The sequence below is a fragment of the Otolemur garnettii genome, unplaced genomic scaffold (assembly GCF_000181295.1).
Source record: "Otolemur garnettii isolate 467f Iridium unplaced genomic scaffold, OtoGar3 scaffold00074, whole genome shotgun sequence".
Taxonomy (NCBI): domain Eukaryota; kingdom Metazoa; phylum Chordata; class Mammalia; order Primates; family Galagidae; genus Otolemur; species Otolemur garnettii.
Genome location: NW_003852469.1, coordinates 2,682,285 through 2,703,646, shown reverse-complemented (window position 1 = coordinate 2,703,646; position 21,362 = coordinate 2,682,285). Strand labels below are relative to the sequence as shown.

Below are 21,362 nucleotides of genomic sequence, written 5' to 3'. Positions count from 1 at the left end.
CAAACTTAATTTATTAGTAACTATTATTTAATAACAAGTAATGTCTGCTTATGATTGAGATATTAGTCTGTTTTGTGCTGGTATAAACAGAATACCTGAAAGTGGGTCTTCATAATGGTCAGAAACTTATTGCCTCACAGTTCTGGAGGCTGGGAAGGCCAACATGGAGAAGCGCTGGCGCCTGGCGAGGGCAGAAGGGAAGAGAAGCAAAAGGGGGTCTAACTTACCTTCCATGATGGCATTAATCCCGCCCATGAGAGCAGAGAGCTTGAAAACTAATCACCTCTCATAGGTGGTACCTCTCACTTACAACTGCTACCACGGTGATTAAATGTCAGCACAAATATTGAAGGGGACAGTTGTTCAAACCACAGCAGGATCATTGACTCATTCTGAAAATCATGCATTTTTTTTTCTTTTTTGGGACAGTTTCACTTTGTTGCCCTTGATAGAGTACTATGGCGTCAGAGCTCACAGCAACCTCAAACTCTTGGGCTCAAGTGATTCTCTTACCTCACCCTCCCAAGTATTAGGGACTACAGGCATCTGCCACAAGCCAGGCTCTTTTTGTTTGTTTGTTTTGAGACGGGGTCTCACTGTTGCTCAGGCTGGTCTCAAACCTGTGAGGCTCCTTGGCCTCCTGGAGTGCTGGGATTACAGGCATGAGCCACTGCACCCAGCCCGGCCCGAGTATTCAGACTATTCTTGTTTTATAGGTGAGGAAACCGCAGGACAATTAACTAACTTGCACAGGTAGATGGTAGATTGGGGATATAAATTCCAGGCAGCTTTGCTTTCAGACCCTGGACTTTGCTAGATAATGGATAATGCTAGAAACTGTGCTAGTTGTAAAAATCTGAGCGTCTGTATGTGTGAGTGTGTCTTTGTGTATATACACATGGGTGTATATCATCAGAGTCTGAAAATGCTGGAAGGAACATGGTCTGACTTCCTTGTCACCTCCCCTACCACCTCCAGGCTTTTCTCTGGCTTCTCTTTCTCATGTGGGGGGAGGGTCGTATTGCTAATTATGAGATTGTTCAGACCATGGCACCTCTTAGAGATGTGCTGAGGAGTAGGACCAAGTTTTGAATGAAGTTAAGGGTAGTTTCATCACCCTGTACTTAAGGCAGCCCTTGTTGCTCAATAGGCCTAAGTAAATGAATGAATTTTGAGTGAACAATAATTTGTAAATCAAATATTGATAGCTAATGACCTTGGAGATGGGGACAGGACATCTTTTGTGTCCTCCTTACTTCCCCATGCCCTTAACTTCCTTTGCTCTCCTGGAGTTTGTAAAAGTGAAAAGAATAGATGGGCTTTTTCATAAGTTTAAGTAAATACCAAGGGTCACTCAAGGGGTGTGAGTAAAAAGCTTGGCAGCTGGGAGAGTGTGTGGGGACAGACGGCAGCCTCCTTTTGTGTGATGTACTCTGGAGAATGACAGATGGATTCTGTGTCTGCCAATCTGGACGTGTAGCAGTGCGATCTCTTCCTCCTATGGGAGTTCAATAGCGGATAAGAGGGTGACTGTATTTTTACTCCTCATTCAAAACTTTGATCATTCATGAATGTGAGTCACACTTAGCAAAATGCTGAAGGCTTCAGACTTTAAAGGAGTAATGATGTAATCAAACTCATTCCTATTAATAGTACTGAAAAATCACAGTGTAGCTTAGATAAAATAAGATTTGAAGAAAAACAACTTTTGATGACCAGGCACAGTGGCTCACGCCTGTAATCCTAGGACTCTGGGAGGCTGAGGCAGGTGGATGCCTGAGCTCACAGGTTTAAGACCAGTCTGAGCAAGAGCGAGACCCTGTCTCTAAAAATAGCCGGGTGTTGTGGTGGGTGTTTGGCTGGCGCTTGTAGTCCCAGCTACTCAGGAGGCTGAGGGAAGAGGATTGCTCAAGCCCAAGAGTTTGAGGTTGCTGTGAGCTATGACGCCATGGTACTCTACAAAGGGCACAAAGTGAGACTGTCTCCAAAAAACTAAAACCTTTGAATTAATTCAAAGCCCTGAGTCAGTGGAAGGACAGTGGTTCCTCAGAGGGTTACTGACTACAATTTGTTAACCTCTGAAAATTCCCTGACAGGAGGGTCTGTGAAGACCATTACATTTTTCTACCCAAGCATACACACTCCTTTCTGAGGTTGAAGATCTTGCATATTAAGTGAGATTGAGCTGTAAGTATCTTAGACCTGCCCTTCCTCCCCACAAGAGTTTGCCAGTGAGCTGTTCGCAGCCTGCAGGTTGGCTCCCCTGGGCTGTGTGAAGCAGGCCACCTGAGATCTGCACAGTGATTTGATCTGCTGGTTTGATGTTTTCATCAATTGAAACTTTTAAAATGCCGCTTTATTCTTGATGGATGCTTTAGCTTTATTTTTGCAGAAATTGTCTAGTGCCTCGTGGTACTTGAACATAAGTTGTGTGTTACTGGGGTGAAACTGGAGCTATGTACTGCAGCCAGCCATCTTCAGGTCACCACGTATTTGTAGGAAGAGAAAACCTTTAGAGGAGAAAACCTCTTTCCGGAATGGAGTAGGCAAAGCCAGCAGTGTTTTAATGCTATTCTTGAATTCACCTGAAGAGGGCAGCAAACACTTTACTTTTATATAAAAATTTCTATATGATTTGAGTCTCCATTGCAACAAATCTCATGAATGGCTCTTGGGAAGTAATAAAATTACAATGTGGGAGTCGTAAAGCCATCCTAAATGTTTCGCTGAACTCCACCAACCCAACCTTACATGTTTTGCTCTTTTTCTCTTGTCTCTATACTTGGACGAGGTAATCTGAGCTAAAGGGCCACTTGGACAGAGTTTGCTGGGTTACTGTGACACTACATGACAGAGTTGGCATTTGTTTTGAAGGAGACTTTGTATTCTTTGAAGAAATATAGTCTGGCTTGTGGTATAACTAGAGACAGAAAATTATTTTCAAATGTTAGCATCATTGTGAAATAAAGAGCCCCAGAGAGAGGGGTTTGACATGATGTGTGTTCACTTCAGAGTGTCTGGAGTTTGCCTGGCTGTTCTCTGCATTATCTTGTACAGTGCCTTTACCTATAAAGTATCTTCATCTTTCATAAAACAGGCGGGTTTACCTCTGTAGCTCACCTTTCTTAGGTGTAAGGTGATGAACTTCATGTTTATTTTGCTATTAGTCAATTTTAGTTGTCTTTAATTGCTAGCTACATAGATGAATGCTAACTTTCATTAGCAAGGGTTTTTTTTAGTGCTTACTTTTAAGTTAGGTTAAAGAAATTTTTGTAATTTCAAATTAATATGAGGGTACAAACTTTTAGGTTACATTGTTCTCGCTTCCAAGGTAAAGTTCAAGTTGTAGAAGTTGCTGAACACCCTCCCATTGTGCTCATTAGGTGAGATCCCGCCGACTGCCCTTCCTCCTCCTGCCAATCTCCCTCCTCCTCCTCCTGCCAATCTCCCTCCCCCTCCTCCTGCCCTCTCCCTCCCCCTCCTCCTGCCCTCTCCCTCCTCGCTCCTCCCCCTTGCTAGACTATATGTGTGTTTTATTGTTCTTATGGGCTTCTCAGTTTTTAAATTAGGTTAAAATGTATATATTGTGACAGATGAGTCAACAGTGTTTAAGGTTAAAAGTCAGTTTAAATTAAGGTCATGATTTACTACTATATTGCCTGAGGCATCCTTGCTTTGGGAGGGGTAGGGAACCTGCATCCTTGGGGCCACATGTGGCCTTCGGGGTCCTTGAATGTGGCCTTTTGACTGAATCTAAATTTTACAGAGCAAATCCTTCTAATAAAAGGATTTTTTTTTCTGTGAAGTTTGGATTCAGTTGAAGGGCCACACTTGGGGATCTGGAGGACCACGTGGCCTTTAAGCCATAGTTTCCCCACCCCACCTGATTCAGTTGTTGATTCTTACTTGAAAGAGTAGGAGTTAGGTAAAGAAAATCCACAGCAAGGAGAGCCTGGCTATTATTTCTGGCATTAGCAGCGGCAGTGCATTAGATCTCTGCAGATGGAAAAATTGGAAAACTGAATAAACGGAGTTCAAGGACAAAGCAGGTATGGTTTCTGTGAAGGCTCATTAAATCAAGCAATGTCCTAATCACTTACTGCTATCAGCCAGACTGAGACTCTTCAGTAGTCTCCAGAGAGCAACAATTACTGGTGACTGTCATCCTGTAACAATCACAGCTCTGGAGATGAAAAGGACCAGGGTGGGATCTGAGTCACCCATTCACCAGAATGCAAATGCTGCCAGATAACTTAGAACAACCTTTAAAATAGTTTTATTCCTTTTTAATCAGCTTTGCCCAGGAGGAGTTTTGCATTCAATCTTTAATGCTCCTTGGCTGTTTTCACAAGATGCAATTTAAAAGGGTAGTTACCCATCAAGAGGTGGGTGACTCATACTTTCTCTGTGTGAAATTTTTAATTCATTTCCGTTCCTTCCTCTTTCCTCCCCTCACTAATGACTCTTAATTCCTCCAACTATGTTCTTACAAGTCTTGGAAAAGCTAGAGCGGTAGGTGACACTGGGCACCAGACCCAGAAGACAGTTTCATAGACTTGCAGAGCTAGGGAGGAAGCAGAAGCAAGCCCAGGAGGCCTGAGAGTAACTGACCCCCCGTTGCCCTGGACCTTATTTCTGGGAGATCTCAGGACCTCCTGCATCTCTGGGATTTGACGCTGATACTCCCTAACCCTCAATTTATATCTTGAGTACTTTAATTCCTCCTTTGGTCACCCAGATTTTCATAGAGTGTGACCAGGATCTTTAATATGGGCCAGTCAATCTAGGATACAACATTAGTCATCTTAAAAGAGATGATATTACTTGCTTTTCTTCCAGTATTTATTTGGAACAAACAAAACTGAATTTTCTACCTAGCACCCACATACCCATGACCTGTATCCTACAGTCCTTGCATTGTCACGTATTTGCCTGTTCCACTTCCATTCACCATTCTTCCCCGCTTTCTCTCTCTCTAGATGCTCTTCAGAGGAAGTCGCATGCTTCAGTACACTTCTCACCAGACACTTCATCATGGGTGTCATTAACTAGCGTTCACTGTGGTTTTTTCTTTTGAAGTAAATTTACATATAGTACAGTGAAATGCACGTATCTTAAGTACAGCATTTGATGCGTTTTGACCAACACATTTACCTGTGCAGCAAAGCCCTCTTAGACACAGAGCGTCACCATCATCCCCAAGACACTTCATGCCCCTTCCCTGTGCGTCATCCCCTGTATCTCTCATTTTTCTGATTTTTCTTCCCCCACCATAGAGTGGTTTTGCCTATCTTAGAACTTCGTGTGGACAGAACCATAGTGTATGGAATACACTCTTCCCTGTAAGGCTTCTTTCACGGAGCGTATTTGGAGACTACATCAGTGTTGATGGGAGGTTGAGGAGTTGACACCTGTTGAGTGCTGAGTGGTATTTCACTGTTGGTGTAGACCGCAGTTTCTCTTTTTAGTCTATTGGTGGGCAGCTGTTTCCAGTTCCATTTTATGGCTATTATGAATAAAACATCACTGAACATTCTACCCTCAGTAGAGTACTGTGGCATCACAGCTCACAGCAGCCTTCAACTCTTGGGCTTAAGTGATTCTCTCGCCTCAGCCTCCCAAGTAGCTGGGACTACAGGTGCCCACCACAACGCCCAGCTATTTGTTGTTGCAGTTGTCATTGTTGTTTAGCTGGCCTGGGCTGGGTTCAAACCCACTAGCCTTGGTGTGTGTGGCCGGGGCCCTACTCACTGACCTATGTACAGGCACCACCACTGACCATTCTTTTTTTTTTTTTTTTAATTACAGAATCTTTTTATAATTATTTTATTATGAGTTATTGTTGTCAATCTCCTGTTTCTTTTTTTTTAAGATATTTGTACATAGATCATGAATACATTTATGCCATTATGAGATTCAGTGTGTTGATTATTTGTACAAATTGGAGTGCTTACATCCTACTAATCAACATGGCCTTCACCTCATTTACCCAATTACAGCATTAATACATCCGTGTTCTACACCTGATAGATCCAACTTGTACTTGCAATATGCTCCATAGGTGTGGTCCCCCTGCTTACCCTCCCTCTATCAACCCACCTACATCCTTTCCCCTGTCCCTCCCCTTCCCTCCTTCCTCCTAGGCTATAGTTGTGTTTCATTTTTCATGTGCAAGTGTGAGTGATTATAAATTGCTTTCATAGCAGTACTGAGTACATTGGATATTTTTTTCCATTAAATTTCAGATTAATATCAGGTTACAGATGATTAGGTTACAATGTGAAGTCCCTGTTGTAGTTGTGTCCTGTGCCCAGGAGGTGTACCATGTACCCCTACCTTGTGCTCAGTGGGTGAGAGCACACCAGTCTCCTTCCCCCCAACTTGAATTGCATTTTTCACTGCTGTCAGCATGTATTAGATCATCTACTGGCTTCATATTAGTATTGAGAACATTGGATCCTTGCTTTTCCATTCTTGTGATACTTTACTAAGAAGAATGTGTTTGTGCAAATCTTTTTGTGGGTACACATACTGATTTCTGTTGGGTAATAACTGGAAGTAGAATGTTATGTTTAGTTTTGTAAGAAACTACCAGCCATTTTTCCAAAATAATTCTACTATTTATACTCCCACCATTAATGTCTGAGCATTGGGTTGTTCCAACATCCTCACCAACATATGGCGTTGTCAGTCTTTTTAATTTTAGCCATTCTGGTGGGTGTGTAATGGTCCATCATTGTGCTTTTAATTTGCATTTCCCTGATGACTAATGATGTTAAGCACTGTGGTATGTGTTTATGCTATTTGAATACATTTCCTTTGTGAAATGTCTATTAAAATCTTTTTTCCACTTTTTATCCAGTTGTTATATATCCTTTGTTGGATCTGTAGTTTGCAAAATATGAAAACCCAGTCTGTGGCCTCACACTTCATTATATTAATGATATGATATCATCTTGGAGCAGAAGTTTTAATATTGATAAAGTCTAATCTTGCGATTTCATGGTTATTGCTGTGTGTATTGTCTCTAATACACCACTGCACGTCCCGGAGGCACAGGGATAGTCTCCCGAGTTTTCTTCTAGTTGTAGTCTGAGCTTTCATATTTAGGTTTATGATCCGTCTTCAATTAAATTTTCATGCATAGCGTGAGGTGGGAATCAGATTTCTTGTTTTCCCCCTGTGAGTATCTCCTTGTTTTAGTATCATTTCTTTAAAAAGTTCCCTTTCTCATTTGGATTATATCAGGTTGAGTGTGAGGTTGTGAGGCGCTGTGTTAGAAATGTCCTTTGGGCCTCACTGAATCCTTGAGCTCTCATAAGATTTCAAGGAGGACAAGACGAAGGCAGCTTCACTTGCAGTAATAACAGAGATTTTGAAAGAGGAGCTGCAGCAGATTGAGAGTAATGAGAGGTGTTCTCTTTGATGCCACAGCCCATTTGGAGTGAATCAAAAGTTTCCAGAAGATAATAAAAAGATTGAACCTGAGTGTGCTGTCTTGTCAGTGTCCCCCTGGCTGGGGCCCTTAGTGCAAGGAGACAGTAAGTAATAATAGGACTTTTGTAGGTCACTTTCTTCCTCTTTCCAGAAATAGAAGCATGCTTCCCCAAAATAATCTATTTCCATTTATATTTCTGCCACTTCTAGCTTGTTGTTCTGCATTGGTTCCTGGTTTTCTCTGTCTTCCCCCTGGCTAGATTGGGAAGCGTGTCTGGGACAAGAAACATTATGTTTTTACTCTCTGCAGAGTACCTGGTTGGTTTGTTTGTTTGTTTGTTTCCTGGATACAGTCTCACTTTGTCACCCTTGGTAGAGTGCTGTGGCACCATAGCTCACAGCAACTTCAAAGTCCTGGGCTTAAGCGATGCTCTTGCCTCAGCCTCCCAAGTAGCTGGGACTGTGAGGGTCCGCCACAATGCCTGGCTATTTTTAGAGATGAGGTCTTATTCAGGCTCAGGCTGGTCTCGAACCTGTGAGCTCAGGAAATCCACCCACCTTGGTCTCCCAAGGGCTGGGATTACAGGCGTGAGCCACCGCACACAGCAGATAACCTGGTTTGACCGTTTGCAAACGGAAACATAACCAGTAGATTTATCTAGCAGCGGCAGTGGGAATGAAGAGAGATCTCTTGTAGTCCCAGTTGTACCTAATTTCTGTATTTATTTTTCACATATGTATTTTTTTTAACTGAAGGAGAGTTTTAGGTGCTGAAGCCTTTAAGCAATTAACCTGCAAACATTTTCAGCATGCTACCTGAGCTTCAGCAGGAGCATCCTGCCCAGCTGGAAAGGCAGACATAGCCGCAAAGTCAGGCTCCCAGGAGTGTGGGCAAGGTGCTTTGGGATGGGAGGACTGAGTTCTTCCCCCAGGGCCTCTGGGAAGAAAAGATACGTATTTAAGCTACGTTTGGAAGGCGAGGTGGCATTTAGGTTTCGTTAGCTTTTAAAATCCCAGATTCTCATCCCATTTCTCTTTACCCCCGCACTCTACCCCTCAGCTGTAAACAAAACTCTGTTAAATTATTGACTCAAGTGATGCCTCATGGAGAACATGGGCACCTTTTATATTTATAGTTGGTGCCACTACTGTGGCATACAAAGAAGTGTAGTCTTCAGTACAACCTGTATCAGTGGGCTGTATAAGCTTAAGATGAACCTTTGTAACTGGAATGGAAATCAAAAGACCTGCGAGCAAGTCCTAGCTTTGTCTCTGAGAAGTGGGTACAGTTCCTGTGCACCCAGGAACTTCAGAAGTCTGGGCCCCTGGAAGTATGAGAGTTGAACCAGGTATGAAAGGAGAAGGATACTCCTGAATGGCTGTCTAGATGGTACAGATACAAGATTTCTACTCAGATCAGTTGAAAGCCCGAATGTACATATTTGCATAAAGAATAGTTATGTTGCTATGTTTACGTCTTATTAAATGAAGAGGCAGGTTTAGTGAGATGTTGGACTACATATAGCATTATCAAAAAAATCCTCATTAAAAAAAAAATCCTAGTAAAAATGCAGTAAGCTTATGAGGAAAATGACCTTATATTCTGGCTTGCTTTGTTGTTCAAATTTGTTAGGAATTTCTGCTTAATTGCCATTCAAATGAAAATATACAATTATGAAAAGAAGAAAATGGTAAAGCCTTTTATAAATCTAAATGGCTGACTTTGCAAAACCTGAGCTTTTTCTTCCTCCATTTCTGTTTCTGCGAAAGGTAGTAGCTTTTGCCCCCAGAAAAAAGACATCTTTGAAATGGAGTTAAATTATAATTTGAAAATAAGGTTCGCCTCTCTGTCCTATGCTATATTCTGACTACTTCTAAAGCGACCTTATCATTCTTGCAGCAGAGTCCTTTATATGTCCTTGGGGGGGACCCTTGATGATTTGTGCCATAGAAAGAGTAGCTAGTGAATTTTCTCTTCGCTCTGTACAAATTCCCATTTGTGCAATTGCCTGCCCTCGAGTTTTCCCAGTGATGCAAGCTACTGTTATGCTGCCAGGCTTGCTAACCTAATGGCATCACTTTTGAGAAATACTGCAGGCTTTAAAAAATATATCAATTAATAAGAGGGTTTACGATTCAATTTTGAAATCCCTGATTCAGGGATATTCTCATTTTGTTTTAAAAGATCTACTCACCTAGCGCTTTTTGCCTTCTGTTTTTTTGGATTTTTGTAGGGTTTGCTTTCATAATATAAGAATATTTGTTTTGATTTAAAAAACTGCTTCCCTCAAACCCGGTAACTGATGTATTTGCCTTTGGCACTGGGTATTTCCTGTTACTGCGTGCTGTGGTCTCCACTTACGTGAAGGCAGGGGACCTGTTGATTCTTTTGTTTCAGAGAAGCCAAATGATTTCATATCCTGTCTTAGGCAAGATTTGGTACGGTCTGAGCCCCTTTTCCGTCTTTTAGTAATTTTGAACTGGTTATTTACCTTCGGTCTTTTTGCCTGTGGTAATCCCATCTAAAGCCTCATGGGATATTGAAATAAACAGACAAAAACGTTTTGAGTGTCTAGAATGAAAGATTTTGGAATTATTCCTCTAGCTCAGTGATTCTTAACTTTTTAAAGACTTCTCAAAAACATTAAGTCAGTTTTTATTGATAATTAAGAATGAATGAATGAAGTAGTTAATAACATTATAGAAATTTTATGATTTTTACTTTTAAAGAAAGTGCTACCAACTTCTTTGGAACTAAGGAAAGTAAAAGGCAGAAAAGGCCTCCCTCACCCTTCTGAAAGAATTAAGACAGTTGTGGAAGGATGCACTTGGAAGAATGGTTGGGTTTTAAGAATTTGGAGATGTTGAAAAGAATTAGAGTCTCATGTCCCATTGCTGGGTTGACAACCCGATGCTGGGTTGTCTAAGCATCGTGGTAAATGGAAGATAGAGTAAGGATTTAAGGTCAGGTAGCCACCTTCAAACTCTGACCTCGACTTTATTAGCTCTATATCCTTGGACAAGCTGTTTATTCCCTTTGAACTTCAGTTTCATCGTCTATAAAATGGGAATAACAGGACACACTTCATAGAGCCGGTGGGAGATTCAATATTGGTAGGGCATATGGCACAAAGCTTGGCCTACAGTGACCTCTGTGAGTTCCTGTACCCTTACATCACCAGCCCCATAAGCAAGTTGATCTTTATTTCACTGACCTTTGGCCAACATTAAGGCCATTACCACAACGAGCTTGAATCTAAAGTGGTACTCACGATTCTGATATCTAGCTTTCGTGAAAGGCAAAATGATTCCTAATTTTGTAAATCCTTGCTAAGACTAATAGGCTTGGCAGAAAGAATTTTGTGTTACATAGGAGACCTTTCATCTGAATTATTCCTATGATCATTATACATCCCCTCCCCCTTCCTTTTTTCTTCTATTTAAAATGACTCTAAAATATGGAGTGGGAAATAACATAATGCAGATGGTTTCATTTATGTGAAAAATGGTTGCTAGGAATTGAAAAACAGGTTTTCACAGTTGAAATCACCACTTTCAAGGATATTATGGTTGCAGCCTACTGCAGGAGAATAATAATGATGATGATCTTACCGTGCGCTAGCTCAGTGACGTCAGTCCTCTGAGCTGTAGGTACTATTGTTATCCTCATTTTGCAGATCAAGAAACCAAAGCACAGGGAGGTCAATAGCATCACCATTTATATGGTCAGGAAGTAGCAAAACTAGGATTTGAACTCAGACAGTCTGGCTCCAGACTCTGCTCTCTGAACCACTGTCTCCTATTGGGAGGGCTGAGAGCAGGCGGTCCCTCGAGAGGGAGCAGATGTCCTAAAGCCTGCCACAGGTTTGTTATTTTTAGATTTGTTCTGTAGGTATTCCGAAAGAAGCCTCACAAAGTGCATCGGGATTACTATTGAGACCAGGCCAGATTACTGCATGAAGCGCCATCTAAGTGACATGCTGACCTACGGCTGCACCAGGCTGGAGATCGGGGTGCAGAGTGTGTACGAAGATGTAGCCAGAGACACCAACAGGTGAGGTGGCGGCAGGTGACTCCAGCACACCTGCCTCTGTCCCCACTGATTTTCTCGGAATTCATGCTCATCTTTTCTTCCTTCTTGCCGGTTCTTAGAGGAAGAGGAGTGGGTCTGGCTCCTCTCCAAAGTCCCTTCTTCTCTGCACACTCTGAAGTCCATTCCCTCTGTTTTTCATTTTTTTTAGTCTTTCTCTACTGACTTTTCCAGTAGCCTGTAAACATGTGCATTTCTCATAAGCAGTTTTGTTCATATAGAAAGCAGAAGGCAGGATTCAGGGTGAGTGGTTTAAAGCAGGAGAGAAGGGGCGGCGCCTATGGCCCAAGGAGTAGGGCACCGGCCCCATATACCAGAGGTGCTGGGTTCAAACCCAGCCCCGGCCAAAAACTGCAAAAAAAAAAAAGAAGTAAAGCAGGAGAGAAGGCCTGGGAGAATGGAGCAAAGGAACAAGTTTGAAGAAGGAAGAAGTCAGGAGAAGGTTTAAGAGACTAATTTTTGTCGCCTCAGTGCCTGTTGCTTAGTGGTTAGAGCACCAGCCACATACACCGGGGCTGTTGAGTTCAAACCCAGCCCGGGCCTGCTAAACCACAATGACAATAACAACAAAAATAGCTAGATGTTGTGGTGGGCGCCTGTAATCCCAGCTACTTGGGAGCCTAAGGCAAAAGAATCATTTAAACCCAAGAGTTTGAGGTTGCTGTGAGCTGTGATGCCATGACACGCTACCAAGGGGGATATAGTGAGACTTTGTCTCAGAAAAAAAAGAGAGAGACTAATTTTTGTGAAGCAAATACCAATTGGCAGAAAGTTTGGTGAGGCAGTGCGTATAAACTTTGAGAAACTGGGGAGTGCAAGGTAGGAAAGAAATAAGGGTTCATAGAGCCAGGAAGTTCTGTTTCCTCGAGAAATACAGCAATGATTAGAAGAGAGAAAATACCTGAGGAAAGTTAACTGTATAAAGAACTTTATAATTAATTGCTAAATGAGTAGGGATGGGGCAGGGATATCAGGAGGCAGCAGAGGTCACAGACTGAGCGTGGTGACAGTGGGCTTCAGGAGGAAGATGTCTTGAATTGGACCTTGAAGACCCCTTTGCTTTGGTAGGATTTGGGTCAACATGAAAGGGGAACTAGGGAGACAGACATTGGTCAGCATCTTCAAAATAACCGAAAGGCTATAATAACCAGGTGGAGGAGGGTGGAATTTTCCCTTTGGGTAATAGAGTTCTGTTGAATATTTTTGAGCACAGGGAAGGTGAATCTAAAGGATGTCACGCTTGTCAAAGAGTGACCCACGTAGAACCCAACTTGTGTAAGATGAGACTCAAAGCAGGAAGACTGGCTGGGGTGTTATCATAATCAAAGCTGTGCTCGAGGAGATACCTGTGGAGAGGGGGAGACTTTTTTGAAGGTCAGGGAACTTTCTGAGGAAAATGACATCTGAGCTGAGACTTAGAGGCAGAGTATGGGTTAGGTGCTGAAGTGGAAGATTGTTTCAAGCAGGAAGAAAATGTGAACAAAGTCCCTAGGACAGGCACATGTGGGGGGACCAGAGTGGTTCAGTGTGGTTAGAGTGTGAGAGTGACCAGGGGTGAGGCTGGAAAGCAGCCAGAGAGGCCCTAGAGGCCCCAGGGAGGCTGGGCTCTAACCCAAGGGCAGCAGCCATGGGCTGTAAATTAGCTAAGCTGTGATCGGGGCATATCTGTGTTTCACATAGATGGCTTTAGTGACCATAGGAGGCAGACACAGGGTGTCCATAAAGTGGGTGTGCAGTTAAAACAGTTGGCCATTTGTAAACGGCACATGAACTTTATGGACATCCTGTATTAGAGGAAAGCAAGCTAGAGGGGGGAACAGGTAAACAAGAAGTACTGATTGTTCTGGAGAGAAGGGAACGGCAGTGCTTGGTGACTGGAAACTAGCCTAGGAGAGATGGAAGTCAAGACAGCTGGGGGGAAGGTGGGTTTCGTTTTGAATATGTGAAGTTTTAGACACTTGTGGAACAACCAGCTGAAGGTTTGCCTTAGAGCAAGGCAAGTGATAGAACATTGCGCAGTGATCCAAGTGTTCTGTGCCTGCACTGTCCAATGTGATAGTGCGACTGAGGACCTGACCCTTTCATTTAATATGAATTTGAATAACCCCGGTGCACAGTGGCTGCCATATTGTACGGTGCTACTTTAAAGTACTGCGCATTTGGGTGCAGTATTCAGGAGAGAGGCCTACCCTTGTCTTAGAAATTTGGAAGTCATTAGCAAAAAGACTTGGAGATTGTAACTTTGGAAATGGATGAGAGCGTCAGGGAGCATGAGCTGGGGTCCCTGTTTCCAGGATCTTTCTGTGCTGAACAGGAAAGGAAGGAGTGCCACAGGCTTCCGTCTTTGGTGCCCCTGACTGCTACTCAGGCTCCCTTCCCGTCTGCAAGTGGCCCTGAGATGCCCCGTTAAGGCAATTTATCCCTGTGGCCTTCTCACGAAACCATTCTCTCTTCCCATGTTTTCTAAAGGACCCTCCAAACCCACCAATGAAATCTGTTTGGAATTATAGGTTTCACTCTTCCTCTTTCTCTCTACAAATAATTAACAAGATTTTTAAAGGAGATGGCAAGTCGCTGCTTCTGCACAGTTTTGAGCTCACTATTCCTGTTTTAACACAGACTTTACATAAGTAAGTTTATGTTGACTGATGACGCTAAACCAAATCATTTTAACATACATTAACTCTTGTTACCCCGACATTTACTTTCAGTACTTTAAGTAGGTGCATAAGGGAATTTCTGAGAAATATCTTAGAAGTGAGTTACGTCCAGGCCTTCTCAGAGGAGAGGATGTAAAAAGTGACTTTCTGAGAGGGTCTTCTTCCCCCATCACATGAATTTTGCTTATAGAACTTCTGTTACGCGTCTCAAAGATGCTTTTCCCTCTGCTGCTGCTGTAGCCCATTTATTTATATAACTAGTGGTGACTTTTCTTTTCCCAGGGGTCACACTGTGAAGGCAGTTTGTGAGTCATTTCATCTGGCCAAAGATTCTGGTTTCAAAGTCGTGGCTCATATGATGCCTGATCTGCCAAATGTGGGACTAGAAAGAGACATGGACCAGTTTACGGTGAGTGCTGCCTCAGCAGGCCCATCCACAGTGCCCTGCGGGCTTCTGACCACCCATTTGCCCTTGCTGTTTCTTTACTGTTGATTTTTCCATTTTTTTAAAGCAATACATCCTCATTATAGAATGTTATTAATGGGAACACAGTTGAGTAAGTCACACCAAGCCCTGCCAAACTCTAAGGTTTTAATATATTCTTTGCATAGGCTCTTTGGGGGTGAGGTTGTTTATGCACCCACAACACAGGCCACTTAATGGTTACAAATATGTGTGAAGTCAGAATCCTTTAAATTGCTTTTTCACTTGCCAAGCATTTATCCATGTTGTAGCCTGGTCTCTGCCAAAGTATCTAAATACATGTTTAATTTAATATGTCATTAACTTAACCATTTCCTAATTTTTCAAAAGTTAAGGTATTACTGGTCTTTTATAAGTAACACCACCTATGCCTATCACTTTTATGGAGTACTTGGGTTTTCATCTTTATGATGAATTCCATGGAGCAGAATTACCATGTAAAGGTACAAACACTTTAAGAATTTCACATATTTCTAGGTAGCTTTGCAGAGGGTTGTAACGATTTACATTCATCTCAGAAGGGTGGTTTCCCCCCTCCAAATAATTCTTTCCTGTTTATTTTCTGTATGTTTTCCTGCACATATAGACACACATATAAATACAATATTTTACCCTTTGCTAATTTGATGGTTAAAAGTGGCATTTTAACTTGCATCTTAAAACAGTAGTAGGACTCAGTGCCTGTGGCTCAAGAGGCTAAGGCACCAGCTACATACACCTAAGATGGTGGGTTTGAATCCAGCCCGGCCCCCACCAAAACAATGATGACAGCTGCAACCAAAAAATAGCCAATAGCTGTGGTGGGCGCCTGTGGTCCCAGCTACTTGGGAGGCTGAGGCAGGAGACTCGCTTGAGCCCAGGAGTTGGAGGTTGCTGTGAGCTGTGATGCCATGGCACTCTACCCAGGGGGACAGCTTGAGGGTCCATCTCAAAAAAAAAAAAAAAAAAGGTAGGTATATTTTTCAGGTTTGTATTTACTAAATTATATCTCTTTCATCTTTTTGGAATTTTGTGTTTTTGTCTTCTGACCAATTATTTTATTGGGATATGAATTTTTTAATTTTTATGAACTTTTAATTTAATTAATTAATTAACTTTGGGGGGGGAGACAGTCTCACTCTGTTGCCGTGGGTAGAATGTCGTGGCATCACAGCTCACAGCAACCTCAAGCTCTTGGGTTCAAGCGATCCTCTTACCTCAGCCTTCCGAGTAGCTGGGACTACAGGCACAACACCCAGCTAGTTTTTCTATTTTTTGTAGAGATGGGGTCTCGCTCTTGCTCAGGCTGGTCTCAAACTCCTGAGCTCGAGGAATCTACCTTCTTTGGCCTCCAAGTGTTAGGATTACATGTGTGAGACACCAGCTTTTTTTTTTCTTCCTTTTTTTTTTCTCGTTTGGGATTCATTGAGGGTACAAAGACACACCCAGCTGATAAAAATTTTTGAGAGAGATTATGGGTTTACTGGGTTTTTTTTATATTTGTTATAGATGTTTTCCTCAACCTATTGTTGGCCATTCAGACCTGCCTTTCTGTTTTCTTCTGGCTTTTCTGGTCTTTGAATTTTAATGTTTAACTGTTACTCTGGTTTGGGTTTTTTTGTTTTGTTTTGTTTTTGTTTTTTCACTCTGTCGTGGTTTCTTGACCCTTGTTAGCTCTGTTTAGGAATACGCTGGCCAGGCCCTTTGTTTTTCTTCACATTCTCAGATAGGGGAAAGTTTTAGGGACATCCACAATTTTAGGGAAGATGATGACAATACATATTTTTCAAGTTATTTCATTTAAAAGAGTATTTTTACTCTATTTAGAAGAATGGAATTGATCATGTGTTATTTATAATGTTAATAATTCTTTACTTCCTTTTAAAAAGTGTATTACTTTGTAAGCTCTTAAAACTACAGCTGAAGGCCTGTTTATAAGACAACATTAATCCACAGATATCCCTGTTAGTGATTCCCCTATAGATTCCCCTGTGTAATAGATTTTGAATCTAATATCCTCCCCTCCGTAACTAATAGCCAGGTAGTTAGACACCAAGCCTAAAAGGCACCGGAGCACATTTCTCTTTAGCACAGACCCCAGGCAGCCTGGCATATAGCCAGAATTTATAAACTTTAAATGCACTTGAGAGATAAGGTATGTTTAATACCACAGCAGGTAAAGGTAAATAGCGGAGCCTTGCTAATCATTTTCCTTAGTATCTTCAAAATCAGGGATAGTTCAGTAATAATATGCAAAGACAGCCCTTTGTATAAACAGATTTATCTGCTTGTTTGTTGTCTTTTTGGAGAAACCGCAGGGGACATGAACAGACCATATTTCTTTTTTAACTGCATCCTGGTAGATGAGGGACAAAATGGAGCTAAAATGAAAAACTTGATTTCTCTCTAGAGAGAAATTCTCTGAAAATTAACTTATAAATTGCTTTCAAATAAATAGCTTTTACAGATCAATAAGAAAAAGGCAGACAGCTCAGTAGGAAAATGGATAGAAAACTTGAACAAACATTTTACAAAGAGAATATCCAAACAGCTGATAAATCCATCCAAAAGTTCTCAAAGTTATTTTCACAGAAATGAAGTTTAAAACCACAATGCATTACAGCTGTATACTCAGCAGGATGGCTAACATTTAAAAGGACAAGATCAGAATTAGAACTAGAACTCTCATTTACTGCTGGTAGGAATGTGAATTGGCATATCCATGTTAGAAAACTGACAGTGTCTGCGAAAGCAGAACCTGTGTACCCCCCACAGCCCAGCATTCCTCCTCCTCAATATAAACCCAACAGAAAATCACACAGATCTACCAAGACATGTTCACAACTTACTGTTGGTAATATCATTCAAGTGGGAAATACCTAAGTGTCCTTTAATAGTAGACCGCACAGATAAATCGTGGTGAGATCATAGGATGAAATACCGTAAAATAAGAGCAATAGTCACAGCCTCGTACAACAACATGGCGGATTCTGTTCAGGGCTACATAGAACTCAAGAAGCAGATCCAAAGACTACGGAAACCTGTAATTCCATTTATGAAGTTCAAAAACGCGGGATGGAATTTTAACTGGAAACAAGTGTGGGGTGGACTTCTGACATTCTGATCATGTTCTTTTTCTTGATTTGAGTGTCTGGGTGCTGGTTACAAGATTTGTCAAAAGCTATCAAGATGCACACTTATAACATGTATCTGTCTTTATCTGTGTTACATGTCAATGAAACATTCACATAAAAAATTTCAAAACTCAAAGTTTTTGTTTAGAAAATCTTGTGTGGGCCTATTTGAAATTCGCAGCCTTTCCTGACTTAGGCAGTGCTTTTTATACTTTACAACTTCTTTTTTCCCTGCTTTATTTTATTGTCACACATGCCCAGAATTCCTTATGAACAGCCCACATAGTTCCCTTAATGTATTTTGTCCCACAGGAAGGATTGCTAGATCAGAGACCTACTTGTATAATTGCAAAATTCTACAAAGTTTTCTCTCCATAGAGGACAGGATTTCTTAGCCTGCCATGGATTCATAAAGCCACAATCCAGCCCACCAAGATCAACAGCTGTATCTCCAGGGTTTGGGGCCTACATGTCTTAGTTATAGGTTGGCTTAGAGTTCACCCTGTTACGTTACTCAATTCTGTGTTCCTGGAGTGAGATCCTGGTTACTTGCATCTATTTCTTGTAAATTTACGTTCCTAATAGAGCAGTAAGTTCAGAGCTTGTGGCTATGTGTATTTGCTTATATTTCCCAGCAGCTCAGAGTTCCTTTTGAAAAGAAGTTTTCTTTTTTCTTATAAAGCTAGAAGTCTATCTTTGTTATGATAGAGACTGTTTCACAGCTTAGAATTTATCCTGCCTCCTTTCTTGTTCTCTTTGTCCCTCTGGGTTTAGACTTTTTAAAAAATTCCTGTCATTTTAGCGTGATTTTTGAGGGAAAGGAGAAAGACCTATTTTAATACTTCATGTTTAACCCAAAATCCAGAACCAATTCAGTTTGCTTTCATTCTTTCAAAAGGTATATATGTGTATCATCTCGTATGTCTCCTAAACTTATTATACAAGTATCAGAAGTATTTTTCTGAAATCCCACGTTCAAATGGGGATTCAGATTAGGTAGAGAACGGCTCCCTACATCTTCTTTGTGGAGTGATCACAGAATATTTATTGAAGACATGATGAACTTTAAAATACAAATATTACAGGAAAAGTTGCACAATTATTGAAGACTGTCTCTGAGACCAAATGGCATGCAAAGAAAGCAGCATTTAAGAATGCAATAGAAGTCAGTGCGAGTGTTCAAAAAGTCTACAGTTACATTTCTGTGAAAAACAAGTTACATAATGGAAAGCCTCATAAGAATAATGTAGTGGAAGATAAAAAGCATTTTGACAGTTTATGAAGTAAGGCACTGCTGGCTGGATACTCGGCCACCATGAGGGTGAGAGGAACTGTGTGAGTCTGCCTTCATTGTTCCAGCACGCCCCATGCAAGACAAGATGAGCACAGAGCGTTACTGTGAAGTCACAGGAAGGAGAATGCCCATGTCTCCTGGCCACATCCCAAATAAAGAAAGAAGTAAGGTAGCCAACCAGGGTGATACAGTGTGAGAAATGACTGTGCCAAAGGCAGATGAGTTGGATGTTTTACTCAGTGTCCAATAACAGTGGACAGTGTGTAGCCCAGGTTAGAAATGGTTCCAGTTAGCCTGAGAAAAGTAGTCACATCCAGGGATCGGCAGGATCCCTTTTACTGGTAAGAGCCATATAGTAAACTTCTTTTGGTTGGTTGGTTGGTTTGAGACAGTCTCACTTTGTCACCCTGGGTAGAGTGCCATGGCGTCATAGCTCACAGCAACCTTAAACTCTTGGGCTCAAGTGGTTATCTTGCCTCAGCCTCCCCAGTAGCTGGGACTACAGGTGCCCACCACAATGCCCGGCTAGTTTTAGAGAGAGGGTCTCACTCTGCTTCAGGCTGGTCTTGAACTTGTGAGCTCAGGCAATCCACCCACCTTGGCCTCCCAGAGGGCTATGATTACAGGTGTGAGCCACCATGCACAGCCTCAGTATTTTAGGATTTTAAGTCAGATGATGTCTGTCACAACTTTTGAAAAGTTTAAACAATTACATATGTCCCACTATTAAAGGATCATATTGTCTATAAGTGAAAGCAGACATTAATAGGTTGTCATAGGATGATGTTAAGAAAGTGGTAATACAGGATTCAGTGGAATTTTTTTTAAGTGGGGTAGCTAGTATTTGAAGGCCAGGAAGGCCTCTCTGAAGAAGCAGCACTCAAGCTGAGACTGAAGATTAGGTATAAGAAAAGCTGATGAACTTTCTGGGCAGAGGAAGGTGCCTTTGCAGAGATAGAAAGGCCTGATGTGAGGGGTGGTCTGAGATGACATTGTGCAGTAGACAGGGACTGGTTGGGAGGGGCTTGAAGTCCAGGACACACGTGCTTTGCTCTGGTGAGGCTACAAAAACAATGAGTTTCTGTCCTCCTTAAAAACCTGCCCTGGTTGGAAAGGAAAGGCAGCCCCAGGCCTGCCAGGCATGTGGGAGAAGCTGGCCCCAGATTGAGACTTCACCCTGGCTGAGCTCTTCATCACTAATGGAGAAGTCATTTTCTCTTCTCTGCTCACAGGAGTTTTTCGAGAATCCTGCTTTTCGTCCTGATGGTCTGAAACTCTACCCTACTCTGGTAATTCGTGGAACTGGACTTTATGAGCTTTGGAAATCAGGAAGATACAAGAGCTATTCTCCTAGTGACCTGATCGAACTCGTAGCTCGGATTCTAGCTCTTGTGCCTCCGTGGACTCGAGTCTACCGGGTGCAGAGGTATTGTGTTATCTTTTATTCCGAAAATAATTGGTGACGAGTCTTTCTGTTTATAGTTTCTGATGAGAATGGTCTGATTTCGCATAGAGGGGTTTGAATTGAATGGGACATCTGGAATGCTATCTGTAAATAGAGAGGAATGGAAATGAAAGGACAGCCTGTCCAAGCCACTTTCCATACCACGTCTAATCGTCTGTCCATTCATGTCTGTCACCATGAGCCTGGAGACGGAGTCACGATAGTAAACAGGCATGGTGCTCGCTTCTGAGGAGCTTCTGACCCACATCGGGATTTCCTCTTCTGGGCTACTTCAGTCTGAATACAGAGACGAGTGTGAGGAGAGGAAGGGTAGCCGTGTGTCTTATCCCTGTTCTAGCACCTCTGAAGGGAAAGGAAAGAGCAGCCACGATCATTCTTTACAGATGTTAATATAAATGTGGAGAACGAGTAAAGAAAATAAAATAGTCTTACCTGTTTTCTTTCTAGAGGAGAGAAAGTGAGCTCTCATTTAAAATCAAGGGCCTTATGTATTTATTCTCTTTACTACAAATAAAACAATGAAGAAAAATTGTAGCAGCCACAAAGTTACTCCTCTCTTTCTACAGTGCTAACAAGGCCATTTCTGTGTTTGTCCGTCATTAAGGCACATTGATTCCCAGCAGCCTGCCAAAAACTGTCTGGGTTCCAGTGTTAGAAATGCAAGGCCAGAGGTGACTGGTAAGCGCAGGTGCAGTAAGCGGCCATGACTGGCGTTGTGTTACTCATGACGTAAAACAGTGAATACTAAAAGCAAGCAGAATTATCAGATGTGCTGTGACAGATTTGCTGGAAGTTGAAGGACGTTTATACCCTATTTCT

General features: G+C 41.9%; 1 protein-coding gene across 1 annotated transcript in view; it reads left to right on the top strand.

Moving 5' to 3' along the window:
- The window catches only part of ELP3 (elongator acetyltransferase complex subunit 3), a 68,317-nt gene that overhangs the window by 12,106 nt on the left and 34,849 nt on the right, over positions 1 to 21,362 (top strand). Inside the window, exons 8-10 of the mRNA XM_003793939.3 lie at positions 11,330 to 11,491; positions 14,470 to 14,596; positions 20,311 to 20,504. Coding sequence (XP_003793987.1) covers positions 11,330 to 11,491; positions 14,470 to 14,596; positions 20,311 to 20,504 — 483 coding nt within the window. The remainder of the gene's footprint in view (positions 1 to 11,329; positions 11,492 to 14,469; positions 14,597 to 20,310; positions 20,505 to 21,362) is intronic.